The sequence below is a fragment of the Hevea brasiliensis genome, chromosome 17, assembly GCF_030052815.1.
Source record: "Hevea brasiliensis isolate MT/VB/25A 57/8 chromosome 17, ASM3005281v1, whole genome shotgun sequence".
NCBI lineage: Eukaryota > Viridiplantae > Streptophyta > Magnoliopsida > Malpighiales > Euphorbiaceae > Hevea > Hevea brasiliensis.
In genome coordinates, this window is record NC_079509.1 from 4,927,119 (window position 1) to 4,949,091 (window position 21,973).

Sequence of the window (21,973 nt, forward strand, 5' to 3'; positions counted from 1 at the left end):
TGTTAAAGTGCCATGGATGTTGTTGTGGTAATTTGGAGCAGTGTGCGTGCGTTGGCGTGCGTGTGATGTGCTGTGGACTTTGGATAGGACGGGTAGACACGGCTTGAGATCTTCGCTGGGACCCGATCCTTTGGGGTAAACACGGCTTGAGTTCTTCGCTGGGACCCCGATTTGGTTATTAAGTGGAAGTCCGAGCTGAGTTCTTCGCTGGCACAGGTTGGATTAAGAGAGCTGTATAGGGGATCAGCTCCCATATATATATTGATTGATATTACTGGGTGTGTGAGTGCTCCAAATTACCTTTTTGCTGTTATGATGTGAAATATTGTTGATGTTGCATTTCACTCTACAGGGTGCATTAGCTTTAGATAGTTATAGAGATTATGGTTAAAATTGATATTTTACTCTCTGAGTCGAACGCTCACTCCTGTTCAATATTTTTCCAGGCCACAGGAGGAGTTATTTTATAGAGCAACCTGTTTTATTCCTCGCAGGTTTAACGTCGATTATTTAATTGTTTTACTATCTTTTTCTAAATTTAAAATCTAGAACTCCGCATGTGTTAGTAATAGTGTAGACCTTGTTAGAAATTGTATTAATTTAAAATTTTGAGATTAATAAATGAAGATTTGTATGGTATTTAAACAGTTTGTAAATGAGGTAACAGGGTTGAGCTGGGTTCCCCTGATTTTAGTTTCTGAAAATTTCTGGGCTAAGTTGGCCTAAAATGAAATTATAACAGTTTGATTTAAATTATCTTATATGCATATTGGGCCTAAATTGTGGGCCTGGTTATGGATTTGAGGAATGGTTAGGCTTACTACGGGCCTCGGGGGCTTTAAGCTGGCCCAGGTCCTAGTGCAGGTCCGGCCCATAGGTTGGGTCGTGACCAGAGCCAGGTTCTAGATTCGTGGGAAATAATATAATTGGGAGTGTAAAAAGAGTCTTGTTAGGAGGTTACATGCGGAGTATAGGATTCTGTTTCGTCTTTTTCTATAATTCTTTGTTTCTAGATTCTGCGTTATACCTCGGGAAATATAAGAGTACCTCAGTTAGTGTCTTGGTTTTCGTGGAGTACATAGAAACGTGAAATAGAGTTAGCAGACATGTTGAGGTTTGTCATGAGGACACGTACTCCAATAAATACTATATTTCTGTCTGTATGGGTTTAAATGGTGTGCCCATTTCGTGCAAGGCACAAGTACATAAAGGTGAGTCTTGAAAGTACAGTTGCCCTAGATAAGGATGAGGATACCACTGCTGGCAGTCATCAGTGGATGACCCAGTCAGAATAAGTTTATGATAATAGTAGATTCAAAAGAGATAAGAGATTAGGAGACCTAGTCTGTTAGGACGTATCGTAGTAACTATACAATATTCTCGATGTCTGCTCTGTAAGCTGTAGATTACAGTACCGACATGAGATTATTGTGTAGAGCTACATGCATCCCCGTGGTGCTTCATAATGAGGGTGTTTGCGGATGGCCTCTGTTTTGGTACAGTAATACCAGAATAGAATTCTATATCTGCAGAGGAGTTGGGAACTCCTGGTTAGGGATCTAGAGCTAGAATATCGAAAGGTCACAGTTGGGTGGTAACTAGAGTCAGTGACTCAGTTACCCTAGCATGAGTTAGAGCTGCATTAAGAGTTGCCATCAGACCAGAGGTTTCGGACTAGTTGCAAAGTAAATGTGACACCTATAGAGTGGGACCATCTAAGTCTTCGGTATGGAATTTTGGATGGTTTTTGTAGTATGACAAACATTTTGCTTAGAGCTTAGTGAGAATAGTATACCTTGTGTGTATCAGTATGGAATAAAGTACAACCCTACTACCTAGGGAAGGTCAAAACTATGAATTGATGATTCACAGAGCTATGATATGATAGGAGAGTTATTAATTTGACATGGTTTTGGCAAGGTGGTAAATGTAGTACCTTTGTTGCAACAAGTTAGGGTATAGTCCTATCTTTTCAGAAGGGATCGAAGGTTATTACTGATAATGATGACTTGTAGAATAGTATCCTAGATGGGACTGTAGAGTGTGGAAGAAAGTAGTTGGCTCGGGTATCCTGGAGAGGATACAAGTTCCATTATAGGAATCATATATAATCAAGATCATGATGGATGTAAATCCTTTGAATTGGATGACAGGTTTGGGTGCCTGGAATCTTAAGTTTTGGCGAATTGAGTAAACATAGAAAGATGATGATAATAATAATAATAATAATAATAATAATAATAATAATAATAATAATAATAATAATAATAATAATAATAATAATAATGATAATAATAATAATAACAAATAAATAAAAATTACTACAGAATCAGTTCTCGAGGTAGTAAGGGTATTATATAAGCTAAATGATAAGAATAGAGATCATACAATAAAGGAATGACTGCAATTTCCTGAGTTCCTTTCTAACTTTATATTGTTCAAAACAATAGTATAATCTAATTATAATAATGTTAAGAGAAATAAATTAGCGAAGATAAATTATAGAAGACCAATGGATAGAGAAAGTGCAGAATGAAGGTTTGGACAATTGATTGCAGATGCAATATAATCTGAATGCCAGTGGAAGTACTAACTAGAGTGGTCAAAGGACCAAATCTGAGTAGCACAGATATGTGATAACGTGGTAGAGACTCTGAAAGATATAGTTAGCAAGTACAGCTGTCATGTTAGGAAGAAGAATGGAACCAGGGATAGAATAGTCAAGTTCTATTTTGGGTAAGACAAAGGAAATAAATGAAAGGACAACCTGAAGGGCGCATAATATGTCACACCTTACCCCTCTGTAAGGCATAACATGATCCCGTAGAATACCTAATGAATTACCGAACTTCACCTACCGATAACTCATTAAGTACCCTACAAAGAATTTGAAATCAATTTTCTTACTTTTGTTAAGTGGTGAGCATTGTCTAATAGGCATTTAAAACATTTAGTTAAAATTAAAACTAGTTAATATTTTTGGTCCATTTTAGTTTTCCGCAAATTCTATAAAAATTTTGACAGAGTTTCCTCTGTATTTTGAGAAAATCGTTCTTCAAATACTTGTAAAAAGCACTTCTAAAAGTTTTCCTCAACCACTACTTCGGTTTCACAATCAAACTCAATCAATTTCACAATCATATCAATAAATTTCTCAAGTTCAAAATTCAATAGTCCTCAAGGTACAGTCAATCAATTTCATAAATTCATATTTCTTTAAAGATAAACAATTTATGTATTCATCATACAAAAATTTACATTAAGAAAATCCAAACTAAAATTTATTACAAATTTTATACAGATTTTGTACAAGCTGCTCAAAACCCATCTTCACATGTCCATACATTTCTGTGCATTACATACATCAAAATAAATATTTATGATCAGGGTATAAATTATACCCGATAGCTTCAAAGCAGAACGATCCTCAATCCTCAGCAGCTCAGTCTGCTGCTCCTCTAGTCTCTGTATCTGCGACAACAATAGAAGCTATCGCTGAGTATTAGGACTCAGTGGTACACAACATACTAAAATAATCTTTATGCAAAACTTAAATCAGATTTATTCAAAAATTTGACTAAACATACGCATTAAACACAAAAACATGAATTATGAAATTTTAATGCAAACCAAGTTCATTTCAAAGTATCAAAACATATTTCATAAAACCCACAGTGAGATCATGCCATTCGAAACAAATAGAATCTCAATAGCCAGAGGCTAAAGAGAAATCATATCACAAGGCTAGCTAGCTCAAATATATGGATATCCATTCACATCCTCTTCTACTGGCACACCTCAACACTTCTCCAGAGAAGGAATCAAAATTCGAAACTAATTACCCCCACTAGTCGTGCTAGTGAGGTGTTCAAATATATGGTCATGACACTGTGGTTTCAAAACTTATCTTAACAATTTGTTAAACATTGCTATTTCAAATATACACAATAACTTTCACAGTTTAATCAAAATATCATAAATAATGTCACAAATAAACTTTCAACAGTTCCAAATCACAAGTAAAATACATATTTCGTTCACTTTATCAATGAATTTTAAAGCATGAAGATGTTGTGCACAAACCTCAAATGAGTCGCCTTTTGGCCTTAACTCGACTCCTCGGGTTCTATCCCGGTATTCTTTTCCACTGAAACACACAATTTTATAGTGTTTCAGTACCATAATTTAACATAAATCCAAAAATAAATTTAACTTCACTTATACCTAGCTCTAACGTGCTAATTTCGACGTTCTTAAAATTTTGTGTTTCGAGTTACTATTCACTGCACTATTCAAGTCAAATAGTGGACTTTCTAAGGCTTAATAGGTATGAGAACTCCAACTTCACCCACATACCACATTTTGGTCACTAAACTTGTTGGTTTTGGTCGTTTACTCAAAGCTTAGGTCGTTTAGGCAAAATTGCCAATTTTCGGTTTTGGAGTTCTAAGTTGCATTATTCCATTGGTCAATCTACTGTTAGAATTTGGCAAAACTTCCTTCATAGAAAATGTTCCTTATTGTCTTAAGTGTATTCTCATTTTTGGATCACCCTAATTGGAGTTTTGTAGCTCAAGTTATAGCCAAAATAAGATTACTGTTCACGTATACTATTCATGCTGAGATTTTGGGTTCTGGCAGATTTTGATCCAAATTTGGTCAGTAATTTGATTAAGTTAAGTTCATAATTTGGTCTAAATTTCTTCATATGAAATGTTCTACTATGTCTTAGGTTTCCATCGGTTCAAGAATCGCCTAAATCGGAGTTTTGTAGAGAGAGTTATAACCCTTCAAACATTACTGCTCAATATAATTTCTGCAGAGTTGCAGGTTTGGTAACTCAACTTTGCTCAATAATTTAAATGGGTTAATGGCATAATTTGGGGTGGTGTTCTTCATAACAGTTTTAGATCTATACCTTATCTAATTGCTGGTAAAATTTCAGGTCAATTTGACCCTCCTACCTCGAGTTATGACCAAATGAACAGTTACTGTTCATTTGGTCAGTTTGGTGCAGTGGCAGCCTGCTCTCATTTCACTTTGGTCAATTGTTTCACTAAGTTTTGGTCAGTTTTTGGCCGTGGTTCCTTAATGAAAATTGTGCCCTTATATGTCTATTTTCATCCCCAATTGGTGGCATATCAATTGGACTTATAAAATTTGAGTTTTGGTCCTTCAAAGTGGGTTTGGTCATGCTGCCAGCAGCATGACCATTTGACCTACGAATTTGATTTTCATTCCAACAATTCCCACACATCTCTTTTGGTCATTATTGACCATTTTTCATCTCACAATAGACCAAGGTCATCATTTATGCATTTCTCCAAAATTTGGTTCACAAACCCTAGCCTCCAAACCCTAATTCACTTAAATTGTGCAATTAACTAAATTCAAAACTTTAAACTATAATCAATCAACTAAGTAGGGTTCCTAAACTCATGCAAACCCATTAAATTCATGCAATCCATACTCTCTTTAGGCTGGCTGGAATTTTAGTTTAGTCCTTCTCCCATGTTTGTTTCATTTCAAGTTTATTTACAAGCTCTTGATGCCACACTAACACTAATTAAACAAAAAAAAATTGAAGTTTATAGTACTATACCTTGAGCAGAATTTTCTTCCTCCTTTTCTTCAAATTTTTCTTCTTTCTTTTCCTTGAATCTTCTTTCTTAGTTGCCCAAACAAGGTCTAGTTATGGTAGGACAATTTTGTATGGTTGGATTTTAGTTTTTCAAGCTCAAAAATGAGCTTTCATGGTGGTTTTGTGAGGGAGAGAAGAGAGTGACGTTTTTGAGAAGATGAAGATGACTTTTTGTTGTTAATTTTTTTCTTTTCTTAATTTATTTTAGTTGATGGAAGACCACAAAATCCCATTTAATAAATAACTTAATTAATTTCTTATTGACATCATTCATGATGTCATCAACTTTGACTTTTCTATCTTCTTCTTCTTTTTTTTTTCTTTTTTTTTTCTTTTTTTTTTCTATTAGTTCTTTAATTTAATTCTCGATTCTGAAATTTTCTTTTCTCTGATTTTATTTGTGATTAGGTCGAGTCACTCGGGGTCAATTGACCAAATTGCCCCTCGCCGGTTCATCCCGGTTTGCAAATAATTCCATATTTCTTCCGGCTCTCTGACCTAATTATTTGACTGACTTAACAGTTCTTTTTCATGATTTTCTCTTTTTCACTGTGTTCATAAGGGTCCTAAGGACCGCGGCGTCACTTTTTACGGTTCGAAATTTGAGTTTAAAATGACTTCGCAGTCGTTCCCGAGGAGGTCACTCATCACTGTGACTCTAAGCTCGTTTAACTTCTTATGTTCTGTTTTTCTTATTTATAGTTAACTAATTAAACATTACTAATTATTTGTGTTTATGGCTTCTCAAATTGTCTTAAGTGTGGTTCTAATCTCCTTAATTGTCCGGACCGACACTAGTCACCGGAACAGTGAAATCTACCAGGCTATGCAAACGGGGGTTTTACATAATAAAAGGAATAAAGTTAAGATATAGGGTAGGCTAAGTGTTATTATTGGCAAGGCGAATGACAAGGATAGAGAACCCGAAATGGGACCAAATTAGTGAGAATAGTAATGGAGGTATATAATCTAGTAATGTGATACTCATAGCATGATGTAGTTGAGGTAGTGCCAGGGGCTAAAATATAGAGCTTGGAGTTACATGATTGGATCATACTTTATCTATTCCCTATTCCTAAAGTGAAGTGGATAACAATGGGGCAAGATTCTTTTAACTTGTTAACAGTATCAAGAAGATTAGGCGAGGGATACAACAATAATGAGCAAAAGCTAGAAGGTGTGCGATGGTATTGGGGACTATCTAATTAGGCAGAGAAGAAGAAGTTAGTAAGTAGTAAGTTAAATAAAAGTCAATCTAAGGGATCAAATAGGTATGATGAGAGGAAAGAATTATAGATAATGACACATAGGCTTTAGGTTAGACTTTTGAGATAGTGAGAAGGTAGTTAGAGGTTTGTTATGAATGTCAGGCAAACGTCTTTAGTGTGATCAACAGAATCACTTTGCAGTGAAGCAATAACGACAGAACAACAGTAGGGGTAGAACAAAAAGTGACAAGTATGGATGGTAATAAATCGCTAGAAAGTTCAAGGATCAAATTAATGACCATAGATAAGGGTGGAATTAGTGTTGGAAGAATCTATTAGTGAGAAAAATCTTTCAGGAATCAACAAAAGTTAAGGGCACAATATAAATGATGATAGATATGAATCATAGGTCGAGTATAAGTAAAGTTAATAATTATAAAATATTATGTCAAGAAGGACAATGGTATGGTAAAGTGTTCATGCAGATGATACCTTATAGGTAGAGCACAATTGTGCTAAGAGATGATGAAATTTGAAGAGAAAGACCAACAAACATGGGTTAAACATTATTATATGGATAATCGGCGTAGTTGAATATAAGAGGATATTTTTTCTTTCTTTTCAAGTTTAGCTTGTGCTATTGGTTCTAGAGGGTTATATAAGGAACAGAGACTGAGTCAAGGAGACCTAGTTATTTAAGAGTTTGGTAGGCACCAATTCATACACAAATTTCCTGATATGAGAATGACAGTAAGTGCATACCAAGTATTAAGTATGAAAGGACGAACAGAGTAATAACAGGAGTTAAATCGAGCTAGTTACTAGGGCTTACAACCCTTTTGAACTATAAGCTGGAGGGAGTGCTAATTACTAATGAGTTACAGTGAATAGAATTATTGCTAATGGGAAAAGTTGAGACTGAAGTTTGGAAAGCTATGGGTAGTATATGTGATTATATTAAAGAGAATGAACATGTGAAGTATCTTGTTTAGAAATAAGGCATGACACATATTTCCCATAGTTGTGTTAGTTCAGATGGAACTTATAGTTTATGGGGCTCCTATCCATCCAGGATGAGCAATTTCCTACTAAGGCTAGTAGGGAATGATAATGTTCTGATAGTTAAGTTGGAAAAGGGGGATACAAAAAGAATTTTCTGTGGTTAATTACAAGTGTTACATAATGTGAAGAATTTGCTAGTAGGGGTCACTCGTAAGATTAAAATTCTCAAAGTAATGGAACTAGTAATTAAGATAGGACTAAGAAATAAAAAGAAAGTTAAAGATGATATGGAATGGACATCCTTGAAGGAAAAAGTATAAGAATGAGGGAAAACAAAGGTTAAAGAATAAGTACAGCAGGTTGGAAAGATATCATTAATAGCAGAAATAGGAAAAGGAAGTGGATAAGATCCAAAGAATAGGAAGAAAGCTCAGTAAAACCAGTTATAATGATGAGTATAAGGAGGAATAGGTATGCTAGGAACACACTAAGAGATGTTTAAAACAAGTTATTATGAGATAATAGATTAAAGGAGTAGTAGAGCCTCGATCTGAGTGCCAATGTGTCAGAAGTAGGCCACATACTAAGAAGCTAAAAGAAGAAGTCTAGATATTTCCATTCCAGAGAAGGAGTGAGAATTGATAAAGTCGCATAGATTGAGTTGTCAGGGAATATAAACACTTTTGTTACCTAAAAGGAGAGACCCAGTTTACTTTCTAATATTGATAAAGGATACACTTGGCCCTTGGAGGAGACTCTACCTGACTAGTTACATAAGATGGATAGAGGTTGGTCTAAGTACCTTAGTAATGACACAAAAGATATTAAAAATTTGAAGTATCATGGGAGTGAGAAGATTTATAGGTATTGACCACTGAGGTCATAAGAAGAGTGAAGATCTCGAACAAGATGCCTAGATTAGGTGCTACAGGAAAGCTACTCATAGGATACCATGGAATAAGGAACATAAGTTATGTCATTGAGGAAACAGAGATTATTAAAACAAAGGAATGATGACTGAAGTCACCAAGAGACATGTTGGGGCGTAATAAAAGTGAGGTAAGCACCAAAGTTGATTGAAGTTATGAGACATCAAGTCAAGAACAGTGAGATATAGCAAATACTTGAAATGTCAGAAAAATGATTAATAAATAGCTACAAGATAAAAGCCCTCTAGAAAGAGATGATGACAAATAGGACACTATAGTAGAATCAGAGAGCGGTAGAATATCATATATAATATACGAAGAGTTTGAAGAATAAATGTTTTACCAATCTCTGCATAGTTGAAGGAGTAATTATTACACTTGTTCTAATAATCTTCTTTTCCTTATTTCTTTGTTTATTCGAAAATTCGAGGACGAATTTTTTTTAAGGGGGGAAGAATGTAACATCCAAAAAAAAAAAAATGGTGATGGGATTTTGGCGTGTGACAGTGGGTTTCCACTATCACAGCCAGCCTTTTTATAAAAAAAAAAAAAAATTTCAGAAACGGGAGGAGGAACCCCCCCCCCCCCCAAAATTTCTCTTCTTTCCTCTCCTCCCCTCTCTTCTTCTTCTTTCTTTCTCCGATGACCGGCTGGCGACCCTCCGGCGATGGCCATAACCACCAGAAACGGTGGCAAGAAAGGGAGAAGAGAGAGAAAACGCGCGCACAGTGGGCAGCAAATTTCCGACGCGATTCCGGCTTCATCCGACGTCCAATCGAGGCGATTCAGGTGGCGTTCGAAAGCTTGTTCCGAGAGCTTTCTTTTGATACCAATTTTGCAGCAAATGGAGGTCGGATGAGTGAGATATGGAGGAGAGAAGTTTCAGGTTTTTCAAGCTTTTTCGTCAGATCTACGACGATCCGACCGTTGGATCGACGATCCGAGACCACCTATGGACTGAGGAAGAGGAGAAGAACATGGTGGTATGATCAGATCCGGAAAATGTCGCCGGCCACTAGCGGCCGGCCACCGTGCGCGGTGGTTCCGGCGGTAGCTCGGTGGGCTATGGAGATGATTCAACTTCCAGAGGCTTTCTCATAAATTTTTGGAATTTTTGAGACACAGATATACTTCGGATAAGACTATTTTCATTATTTCTCTGTCTGTGGAGCATAAATACAGTGTTTCTTAAACAGGAAAAATTGGAGAAAAATTCCAAGAAAAATATATGATGAAAGTAAAATTATTTGGAGATATTCTATGGTGTTTGTTGAATTTTTGAGTGATTGTAGAATATTTTTGAAAAATATAGATGGATTTTAGTTAGATTTTTAGCATATGGGCATATAAGATTATTTGAAATTAAGATAATTAAATTTTATATAATTGGTTGAAGCTTGAGGATGGAGGTTTAAATATGTGAATATTGAATTGGGTTGAATTAAGAATATATTAGATGTTGGAAACTTATGGAATCGAGTAAAATTCTTGAATAAAATATTCATGGGTGATTAGAAAATTACAATTCATTTTGCAATAGCCTTATAATAATGTTAAGGACTGCAGGACAAAATTTTAGAATTTTTAGAACATGTTTGAGTAAATTTTTACAAAATGTTAATTATAGAGACTAAAACGTAATTTTTAAGGTTTTGAGTATTGCTTGGTTTGGAGGGTCCAGGAGGGGCCATATAATGATGATGAGATATGAGTTGAATTTAGAAGTATTATTTGAGCCTTTTTGCAGGTTGGGTAGGTCCCAGGTATAGGGGAAACTCTGCCGGATTTCCGGCATAAATTAGGCTGTTCATTGCCTCTTTAGAATTTTATTCTAACTTAGTACTAATAAATTTATAATTTATTTATTAGGTGATCGAGATCAGCTATTTTTCTGCATTCAGCAACCATAATAGTCATCGGTGTACTGTGAGTAAAATATTAATTTTAATTGTAATTTCGATATTATTATATGTTCAAGCATGCCCATGCATCACTTATATGTATATATTTATGTAGTTAAACTCTAAGCACGTTTTATGTTGCATTCACAACTGTTAAAGTGCCATGGATGTTGTTGTGGTAATTTGGAGCAGTGTGCGTGCGTTGGCGTGCGTGTGATGTGGTGTGGACTTTGGATAGGACGGGTAGACATTGCTTGAGATCTTCGCTGGGACCCGGTCCTTTGGGGTAAACACGGCTTGAGTTCTTCGCTGGGACCCCGATTTGGTTATTAAGTGGAAGTCCGAGCTGAGTTCTTCGCTGGCACAGGTTGGATTAAGAGAGCTGTATAGGGGATCAGCTCCCATATATATATTGATTGATATTACTGGGTGTGTGAGTGCTCCAAATTACCTTTTTGCTGTTATGATGTGAAATATTGTTGATGTTGCATTTCACTCTACAGGGTGCATTAGCTTTAGATAGTTATAGAGATTATGGTTAAAATTGATATTTTACTCTCTGAGTCGAACGCTCACTCCTGTTCAATATTTTTCCAGGCCACAGGAGGAGTTATTTTAGTAATAGTGTAGACCTTGTTAGAAATTGTATTAATTTAAAATTTTGAGATTAATAAATGAAGATTTGTATGGTATTTAAACAGTTTATAAATGAGGTAACAGGGTTGAGCTGGGTTCCCCTGATTTTAGTTTCTGAAAATTTCTGGGCTAAGTTGGCCTAAAATGAAATTATAACAGTTTGATTTAAATTATCTTATATGCATATTGGGCCTAAATTGTGGGCTTGGTTATGGATTTGAGGAATGGTTAGGCTTACTACGGGCCTCGGGGGCTTTAAGTTGGCCCAGGTCCTAGTGCCGGTCCTGCCCATAGGTTGGGTCATGACATAAAGCCCCCGAGGCCCGTAGTAAACCTAACTATTCCTCAATCCAACTCTAAGGCCCATTTGAACCCAATTTCAAGAATTCAACCGAACAGAGCCCGACCATGAAATGGACCATTCAACGTAGAGTTTTTGACTCGCCTGACCTGTAAATACAATATATAATAAATTGGGGAGCTCAACTCACCCTCCACATAATCAAAATATCATAACTCAAATGGGAGCTCAGCTCCCTCATCCAATCCCATCATGCATACAGTTAATAGTTTTACAGGTCCAACATAACTTTTATAATACAAGTCCAAAATAAAAATAAGTGCTTCTAACACATGCGGAGTCTAAAAATTAACTTAATTGTATAAATTACATTAAATACTATTAATGAACCTGCGAAGAAAAAGAGCAGGTTAGCCACAACAAATAATCCTCCTGTAGCCTAGAAAAAAATAGATGAACAGGAGTGAGCGTTTGACTCATAGAGTAAAATACCAATTTTAATCATAATCTCTATAGCTATCTAAAGCCAATGCACCCTATGGAGTGATATGCAACATTCTCATAATTTTCATACAATTCATATCATAACAGCAAAAAGGCAATTTGAAGCACTCACACACCCAACACTATCAAACAATACATATATAGGAGCTGATCCCTTATACAGCCCTCTTAATCCAATATCTGTCAACGAGTGTCTCTCAAGCCGGACTTTCGCTTAATAAATCAAATGCGGGGTACCAGCGAGTATCTCTCAAGCTGTGTCTATCCCGAAGGACCAGGTCCCAGCGAGTGTCTCTCAAGCTGTATCTACCCATTCTGTCTATATCAAATACCATACCACACACATGCCACGCACACACACTGCTCCAAATTACCACAAATAACATCCATGGCACTTCAACAATTATGAATGCAATATAAAATGTGTCTAGTATTTAACTACATAGATACATATTTATAAGTGATGCATAAGTATGCGTGAACATATAATAATATCAAAGTCACTGTGGTGGCTGGGCGGAGAAGGAAGGCTGTCTCGGCTCACCTGACAATTTTATTATAATTATTTAATATATTTTACTCAATACAAACTAAGAAAATACCAAAGATGTCCTAAGTCATGCCGAAAATCCAGCAGAATCTCCCTTATACTTTATACCTAGGACCTACCCAACCTGCAAAAAATGGTTCAAATAACACTTCTAAACTCAACCTATATCTCATCATCATTATAAATGACCCCTCCTGTGCCCTTCAAACCAGGCAATACTCACAATCTTAAAAATTACGTTTTTATTCCTATAATTGACATTTTATAAAAATTCCATTCAAATAAGTTCTAAAAATTCTAAAATTTTGCTCTGCGATCCTTAGCAATATTATAAGGCTATTGCAAAAGGAATCAAAATTTTCTGATCATCCATGAATATTTTATGAATTTTATTCTAACCCAGTACAAAACAAAAATTGAGTAATGTAGAGTTCGGGTTTACCTATGCCAAATTTGACATCTGAAACGCGTCCAGAACGTCTGAAAATGCTAGGATTGACTCTAATATCGATCACATTATGAGACGGGCTACTGGGCAGTCGGATCTGACTGAAAATGCGATCCCGGCTCCGATGAGCTATCATCGATCTCATTGCACCTAAATTAAGTCTAAATTTCGTTAATAATTATCATAAAAATATATTTTTTTAAATTTTAGAAATCGAAAAAGTTAGAAAATCTCATCAAGCCATCTAGATCGTCCGATTATAGCATTTTCAAACGGTGTCTGATCAGAGCGGGACTGATCCTATCTCGAAGATCTCATCATCCCGAGTCCATTGGTAGTTCGAATTGTTGTCATGTCCATTTTCTCTCTCTACCTTGATTTGCGTGATTCTAGCCACCACCGGAGTTGCTACTGGTCGAGAGGTGGAGCGGGTATTGTGGGGAACTCAACTCCTAAGGTCTCATGGCTAAAGGCTACCGGACGTGGCTAGTGGTAGTCGGAGAAGGTTCATCCTTCCTTGCGCGTGTCAACCCGAAACCAAGAGCTACCCATCCTCTCTTGCTTCTGTCATCATCAAGCTGCAGGCTTTGTTTTGGGGCTGCCGATGTTCCCTGATCTTGCTAGAGTGCTCCACCATTGATAGGCCTTGAAGGTTGGCCGGTGTTCATGGAGAAATGGGAGGAAGAAAGGCTCGGGGAAGAAAAGACGTGAGGAATGGGAGGGGTAGGTGAACATGAAATGTGATTGGCCATTTGAGTATTTGATTGTTTTATTTATTATTTTTTTTGTACAAAATAATAATAAACATTATGATGCCCCTCCTCTGTAATCAAATACTAATATATTAAAATCCTTACCTGAATGGTTTGTGAAGAATAATAATAATAATAATCATTTAAAATAAATTCTTAAATTACCTTTAATAAAATATAAACTATGAATGAAATAATGTTATAAATGTATCACATTTTACCATCCTTTAAGTTTATAATAAAATAATATATGTAAATAATTCCCTTAAATTCACCATTATGTAAAATATTAATTTGATAGTATTGAAATCTCTAAGTTTCTAATAATCATAATATTAATTAAACAATAATTTAGCTAAAATATTTTTATTTTTATAGTAAAAAAAAAATTTAGGGTTGTTACAGAATTCAAATGAAGCCGATTTGTTTTTCTCAAGAACACCAGCTGATAATGTTCAAAAGCTAGCTGCTTTCAGTGTTAGCTTAGGGGATAAAAGATCTTTAAGCAGTTTGGAAAATGACAGTTTGGTATCTGATGACTTCTTATGATAATATGTGCGCTACGCAATCTAAGCTATGCTTCCATCATTCCCATACAAATCCCGGAAAGGAATTGCTCCATCATTCAGAAATCAGGTCCTCGGATTCAAAGACATATTCTCTTCGTCACTTTGGTTTTCCTATAAATGTGCTTGCAGATCCTTTCAAGGACCCATATGATGGGTTAAAAAGGTTCAACAATCCTGTTATGCATCCTTTTTTGCAGCAGATGATAATTCCTGGTGAATTTCCTCCCCAACCAATGTGCAGCCTAGTGGTGCACCATCTGGTAGAGCCATCAGGCAGCAACTGATCAATTTCTTCTGAATTGTTTGTTTATTGCGTCAGAAAGGAAGTCAGGCTTTTGCAGAGGCATCGGAATTTCATTATATGATGATCCATTGGATTTCAACACTTTTTTTGGTTAATTTAAAGTTTGATCATATTTTTTTTATTTGACTATCAGCAATTAATAGGAGTAATTTGCTATTATTTATATATTTTAAAGATTAAATTATTACTTTTTTATTTGACTATCGACGATTAATAGGAGTAATTTGTCATTATTAATTACTATTATTTATATATTTTAAAGATTAAATCACAGTAAATTATTAGGTGCACCTGATGCATATAGTGGATCCAATCTTTCTACTTTCAGAATATAACTACTTTTATGTGAATTTAAGATATATTATTTTTTAGTACACTGAGTGTACTATATAATTTACTATTAATTTCTATTAATTAAAAAGTAATTTGCAACTAAATCCTTTAGTTATAATAAAATCCACATATTAGTACTTGGTTTATTTTTAAATTACAATTTGTTCATTAAATTTAGATTTTGTTAACAAATTACTTCTTGTCAACCGCTTTTAAATTTGAATCAATCTAGTCTCTAAAATTGCTTTATTAGCAAAACAGTTCATATATTTAAATTTTATATTTAAGTAATTAATTATTTTATATTTAAATAACTACATAAAATTATTGATTAAATATTTCATATAATTATTAAATATAAAATTTAGATGTAAGTACTACTTTTTCATAAAATATAATTTTAGAGATTAAATTATTTTAAATTGCAAAACAGTTAATAATCAATTTAAACAATAAAGAATAATTTATTAACTTAATTAAATTTTAAAGACTAAATTATTATTAAAAAAAAATAACGTAAATTAAATATTATAAGTGTGTATAAACTATAAAGAATTAAACACTATAAAGGCTATTTAAAAATTATAATTATTCACATAAATATAAATTTTTAAAATCTTAAAACATAATTGTTAAATATTAATTTATTATTGTAATGAGGTCATCAAAAAGGGTACTAATGATGATATTACTTAACAGCCAATAATGCACAAATAACAAACATCTCTGAAGAAAGTTAATTTTGATATTAGCAGATGCTGCTACAGTTTCTAATGGTCGTGGGTTTATAAAAATTAAAAAAAAAAAAATCAACACGAATTAAAAACACAGTGCCATAAGTGACACACTACCAACCTTGGTCATGCCAATACCACTATCAATGATGGACAATGTGTTGTAAGTTTTGTCAGGAACAATGCGGAGGAAGAGCTCAAGTTGAACATCAAGCTTGCTCGCCTGTCAAGCTCTCCAATCTGATTTTGTCCAAAGCCTGGAACAAAGAGGGGGAAAAATAAGAACTACCAACAATTCATTAGAAATAAAAGCTTCAGCAAAACCCTGTTTAGTCAATTCCCAAATGTAAGCGCAGGACCACTCCTCTTGACATGAGCCTGATCCGAATTTGAATTAGAATTAAATTAAAATTAGTCGGATCAATATTAAATTAAAATCAAATTGAAAAATGATCAAAGTTTAATTTGATCAAAATTATCTTCAATTGATTATACTGATTTTAACTTATTTTAATCAGTTCTGAATCAAAATTAAAATTTTCACTTTTTCAAGAGAAAAATAAAAATTTAACCGTCGACTTTGATCAAAATAAATTGAACTGAATAAATCAAATTGAATCAAATTAAATTGAATTCAAAAGGGACCATTTAATCCAGTCCAAAGCTAACTATAACATTAAACCTACCAGCTCCAACTTTCAATGTGACACAACTCATTCAAAGCTTTGCCAAGAGAAGCTTAGGAGTCAGACATGGTTGCTTTATCAGGAGGCCATTCTCTTGGTTTTTCACATTGTTCCTCATTTGAAGCTGGGCTTCGCAACTTCAGTTCAGTCCATGAAGTTGATCCAAAGCATGAACATTGAGTTCACAGAGAAGCTAAGAAAGAAATTCCCAAGCCAAACAAGGATCATAATGCAGGAAAGTTCCTAGACTCGACCTCTGCACTATTACATGCAACTCATGGAAGGGAAAATGTTTTTGGATCAGATCAAGCACTGTTTGCTGATTACAGATTGTAGGACAAAATGGATTGTTGAATTCGTTTGCAAAGGATCAAAGTTTGTTGTTCCTTGGAGAATTTGTGGCTTCAATGTTGAAATTGAAACTTGGAAATTTTGGGGTAATTGAAAATGGAGAAGCCAGACATAAAGTGGCTAATTGAGACAAAGTGACTCAGTGAGTGCAGTCCGAAGGCAATTTTTTTTTTCTTCTTTTGTTAAGTTCTTCCCCCCCTTCTCTGATTAGAAATGATGTGAGGCTGATCATGTTAAGAGTTCTCCATGTCTCAATAAATTGCTATCATTTCCCTTGCTTGCTAAAATTCTCTCCCCTTTTCTTTTCAGGTCAGTTGGTCAAATATAGGCTGGTAGATATATTATTCTCTTTATGGAAGTTGAACTGCTTTATTGTGTTTTTATGCAATATTAGAAGAGGAATATCGACAATCATTGATAAATTAATGCCTGTCATGAATATTTCATTGCTTCCTGTGTTTAACAGGGCAGTTGAAGGTGGAAAGCTTCTCTATATGATTGGGTTTTTCGGTAACGGGAAAGGCATTATTAATTCTTAAAAGGTCCTTCCAAACTAAAATTATTCCAAAGAAGGAAATATAAGCATTTTGCTATGATCAAAACTCAAAAGCTGTAATCACTATTGGCACAACAAAAGTACAAACAATTTCTAGTTGAAAAACACCTTTATTCGACTATGTGTAAATTAAGAAAATTTGGCCACGATGATGATGAAGTTAATTGTCAGTGTGAGGTAATCAGTATTCACTGTTGATGCATAAAAGAGCAGGACAAAATAACACAATATGGCGCATGTGGAAGAAATCACACAGGCAGCAGAATTTTTTTGAGCATGCTTTTGAACTAAGAATGTTGCAGTGTGAGGATGTGTGAAGCTATCCACCTTGTGTCTCAAGTGCCCAATCCAGTTTAACAAAGCCAGCGAAGAAGATGCATTGCAGAACAAGAGATTCAGAAAGAAAGCAAAGAAACAGAGCTAAAGTAAAAAAAAAAACTTACAGATTTTGCTTCATTTAAAAGAGGCAGCCACTCTTTAAGCAAAAACTACATCTGAACGGAACACATATTTGACACCTTTGGTAACATTCCGGGCTTCATGCAGCATACACTTGTCCCCATGAATGTGTAATAGAGCCATCCCTTCAGTTGGAGCCACCTACAGATTTCAAATTGCACAATAAACACAATTGACCTAATGAAACCTAAAGCTAATCCATAAGCAGAAGGACAAGAAATTTGTGGAGCAAAAAGAAAACAAAAAGAGAAAAATATATATATAAAAAAAAAGGAATTTACTTCAGCGACAACACCATTCCTTGAACCATAGAAGACGGTTTCTCCTCCAACTAGAGGCTCTGAGGAAGAATCCTTTGAGCCATTTGGATCATTTTTAGTTTTGGCTTTAGAATCGCCACTTAAATATATTAGCAGTGTATAATGGGTACGCTTCCCATCCCCAAGATCAACACTTTCATCAATATGCCGTCCAAAACGCTGGCCTGCCTTGTATCTGAAAAGCAGAAAACTCATTGAATCCCAAATAGTATGTAGTTTCAAGGTATACACAGGGCAAAAAGAATTAGGTAACTACTACATTACACAAGCAAATTACAGTGCAACCAACTAATGTAGATGATAGAGAGATCTCTGTGTATTTAACTCTACTCAACTAAGCCTTAGTAGTAAGTTTTATCCATTTCCATATATTCCCAGTCACACGCCAAGCGTTATTCCACACCCCATATTATTGCTACCAAAACTTTAACAAAATAGCTAGCTATTCATTACTGAATATCTGCATAAGAACTGAGAATGATTGTAAGAATACTGCATATCTGAAATCAGAGACAATAAAATGGGACAAACCTATAGAATCTGATATTTGGATTTAAACCAACAGCAACCTTTCCCCTGATTTTAATATCAGAAAACAATTTGTTAAGTCCAGACTCCCATACTGTATTTGCAAGAACAGGATCATTTGCAGATGTTCTATCATTATCTCTATAAGCTTCTCCTTTAGTTGGACCAAGACTCCCCTGGTGAACAAATCCAATAGATTCTGCAGCTTTGATAAAAGCCTTCGATTCACCAGCTGTGAAAAAACGCTGCACCTGAATATTTTAGAAAAAGCAAAACTATTACAGCCAGAACAAATTTGTTAATCTTAAGAGCGATAATAGACGAAAAGTAAACAGTCTGATTATTGGCAAGCTCAAATGAAGGCAAGCACAACATTAAGTTCAAACCGGGATTATATTAACTAGGCAATCATTCAATAAGCTTAAATTCTCAAACGGCCCTCAACTCAATTCACAAATGAAAAGAATAAAAAGAACTAAGAAAGGTTAAATTTTAGAATCAGGTTTAAATGCCTCAAGACTGCTCAAGCTCAACAGCATCCATTATCATATCTATACAGAATCCCCAATCCATTCTAGTGTGCATGCAATGCAAGTACCGATAAGCAATCACAGCTAAAGAAATCAATAGAATTACATAAAAAAGCAATGCGGAAGAACATAAATTAAAAATGGGAAACGTACAGTGAAAAGATCGGTATCTTTGAGATGATTAATCTGGAGATTTTTCTTGGGTTTGATAAGAGGCCACTTCTTAGATTTGCCACTATCTGCCTCTCTTCTCTCTCCCATCTTTCTCTTCTTGGTATTTGTTCCTTCCTCCGCCATAGCCTCGCTTACCTTCCCTTTCTTTTTTAGATGTTTTTCTTCTCCTCCTCCTTCCATGTTTTGGGCTACAAATGAGGCCCAGTTGTTACAGAATATTGTCTATTTTATGGGCTTACTTTGGGCCTCTCCGAATTCCCAAACATTGAACCTGTGGTTGAATAATTATTGCAATGTACAAGTCAAATACAAATTAGAGAAATTATTTAATTTTTAAAATTGTGTTTGATAAAATGGCCTAAAGTAATTTCTTTTTATTTGTATTGCAATTTTCGATTTCATTCTTTCCAATGACATATATAAAAATTATTTTGCTTAAATTACTCTCTCATGTTCTAAAATTGGATTTTGTCCTTAAAAAAAAATGATGAAAACGTTTAATAATTATATATATAATCCAATTATTAAGCAACTGAGAAGTTTTGCCCAATCAGGCTCTAAATCGCAACTGCTTAGGCCCTACTCGCCTCACCCAATCATTGATCACTGGACCTGATCAACGAGGGGCCTATATTTGATTTAAAATTTTTATTTTTAATCCTATCACTATATCTGAAATAATCAGAGAAAATAAAAGAAAATTTGATCATAAATTTATTTAAAAAGAGAAAAAATAAAAAGAAAGGAAAAATAAGATTGAGAAATAGAATGTAGGAATCACAAGTAATTTTCTCTCCATAAGAGAAAGTAGGTGGAAAATGAATGAAATTATATTTGTAATTATGTAATTATTAATTTTTTATGGGGATTGAGATATTTTATTATTAAAAAGGTACTTTCTCTCTTAATTTTCTCTCTGATATTCAAATAAATAGAAAAAAATTATTTTTATTTTTGATAAATCATACTTTAGTCTTTATAATTTTAAAATTAAATAATTTAATTCTTAAAATATAATAAAATTTAAAATTTAATCTCTACTTTTAATTTTTTTTCTAATTTATCATTAATTATAACAAAAATAGTCAAAATACCCTTAACTCTTTCTATATAAATTAAACAATTTAATCTCTGGTGTTTTATATTATAAATATAATAATTTAAGTCAAGTGACTATTTTGTTTGTAAAATTTAAATCAAGATATTATTTTGTTTACGGTGTAAAATTTTAAAAGTTAAATTGTTTCAATTAAAAAATATAAAGTTAAGAGCACTTTAATTATTTTTTTATATAATTATTGATTATTTAGATAGATTAGACAAATAGATTAAGTTATCAAATTTACCTAATTTTAATAATTAAATTACTTAATTCTAAAAATATAAAAATTAAACTATATATTTTATCATAAACCAAGACAAAATGATAATTTACGCTTTTATTTTTTATTTTTGTTTCTTTCCCTTTATATGCATATTGTAAATTGTTAAAGATCTGTTTGGTTTAACTGTTGAATACAACTGATAACTGTTAATTGACGGCTATTATTATTAGCTGATGGCTGATAGCTGATGATAGCTGATTTTATGTTAAATGTTTGATAAAACTATATTTAACTATTATTATTGATATGCGAAATTACTAATAAGGTATATATTATATAATTTATTTTATTATTAAAATAAATATAAAATTATAAATTTATTATATTATATTATTTCTTTTATTATTAAATTAAATATATAATTATTAAATTAATATGTTATATCATTTATTATAATAATAAAATAAATATATAATTATTAATCTATTATATTATACCACTCATTTTATTATTGAAATGAGAAAATAATTATTTTCTTTAAAAAATAATTAAATAATTTTAAAATTATAAATAAAATAATAAAGTAATTATTATTATCAATAAATAAAAAATTTATAATTAATTTTAAATTTTAAATATAAATAAATATTTTATATTTATATTATTAATAAAAAATATTTCAATAAAATTAAAATGTATTAAAATTATAAATAAAAAATATAAAAATATTAATAATATTAAATTTCGAGTTAAATAAAAAAGGGTAATATGATCAAAATAAAAAATAAAATCAAATTAAATTAATTATCAATTAATAAAAAATAACTCTAAAAATAAAGTTGATATAAATTATTATTAATAAATATTTTATTATTTTAATTTTTTTAAATTTATTAAATATTTTAATTAATTTATTTAAATATTTATTAATTATTAACTGTATCCGATATGAGTGAACTATTCACCCCTTTAGTGTCTCCAGCCAAACGCCCCGGACCCGTTTACAATTCTTAATCATTATCCCATTTACAATTCTTAATCATTTATCAAGTGTAGTAAAATTCCCATTATTTTGAGATTGAAGTATAATATGAAAAAGATCTGGGGCTCTTTTTGTAATTAACTGAGGCTAAAAATTATATGAGCTAACTCACCATACAATGTGAGGCACGTGCGACAGTCTACTCACTTTGGTGGAATGCGACTGTCGGCGATACGGTGTCAGAAAACCA

The 21,973-nt window shown here is 33.3% G+C and overlaps 1 protein-coding gene across 1 annotated transcript; it reads right to left on the reverse strand.

Annotated features, from left to right (window-relative positions):
• Positions 1-15,805: 15,805 nt before the first annotated feature.
• Positions 15,806-19,560, reverse strand: LOC110641574 (uncharacterized). The gene is made up of 5 exons (XM_021793354.2): positions 19,396-19,560; positions 18,716-18,963; positions 18,146-18,359; positions 17,849-18,005; positions 15,806-16,069 (listed from the first exon to the last, which is right to left on the reverse strand). The coding sequence occupies exons 1-4, from the start codon at positions 19,537-19,539 to the stop codon at positions 17,883-17,885; spliced, it is 729 nt and encodes a 242-aa protein (XP_021649046.1). The 5' UTR covers positions 19,540-19,560; the 3' UTR covers positions 15,806-16,069; positions 17,849-17,882.
• Between the last annotated feature and the right edge of the window lie 2,413 nt (positions 19,561-21,973).

Excerpts from the sequence above, each read along its gene's own strand:
- LOC110641574 (XM_021793354.2), bottom strand. The coding sequence starts at position 19,539 with ATGGCGGAGGAAGGAACAAATACCAAGAAGAGAAAGATGGGAGAGAGA. Across the intron at positions 18,360-18,715 it reads CCAAATATCAGATTCTATAG|ATACAAGGCAGGCCAGCGTT; the intron begins GTTTGTCCCATT and ends TCTGCTTTTCAG. Across the intron at positions 18,006-18,145 it reads GGAATGGTGTTGTCGCTGAA|GTGGCTCCAACTGAAGGGAT; the intron begins GTAAATTCCTTT and ends TGAAATCTGTAG.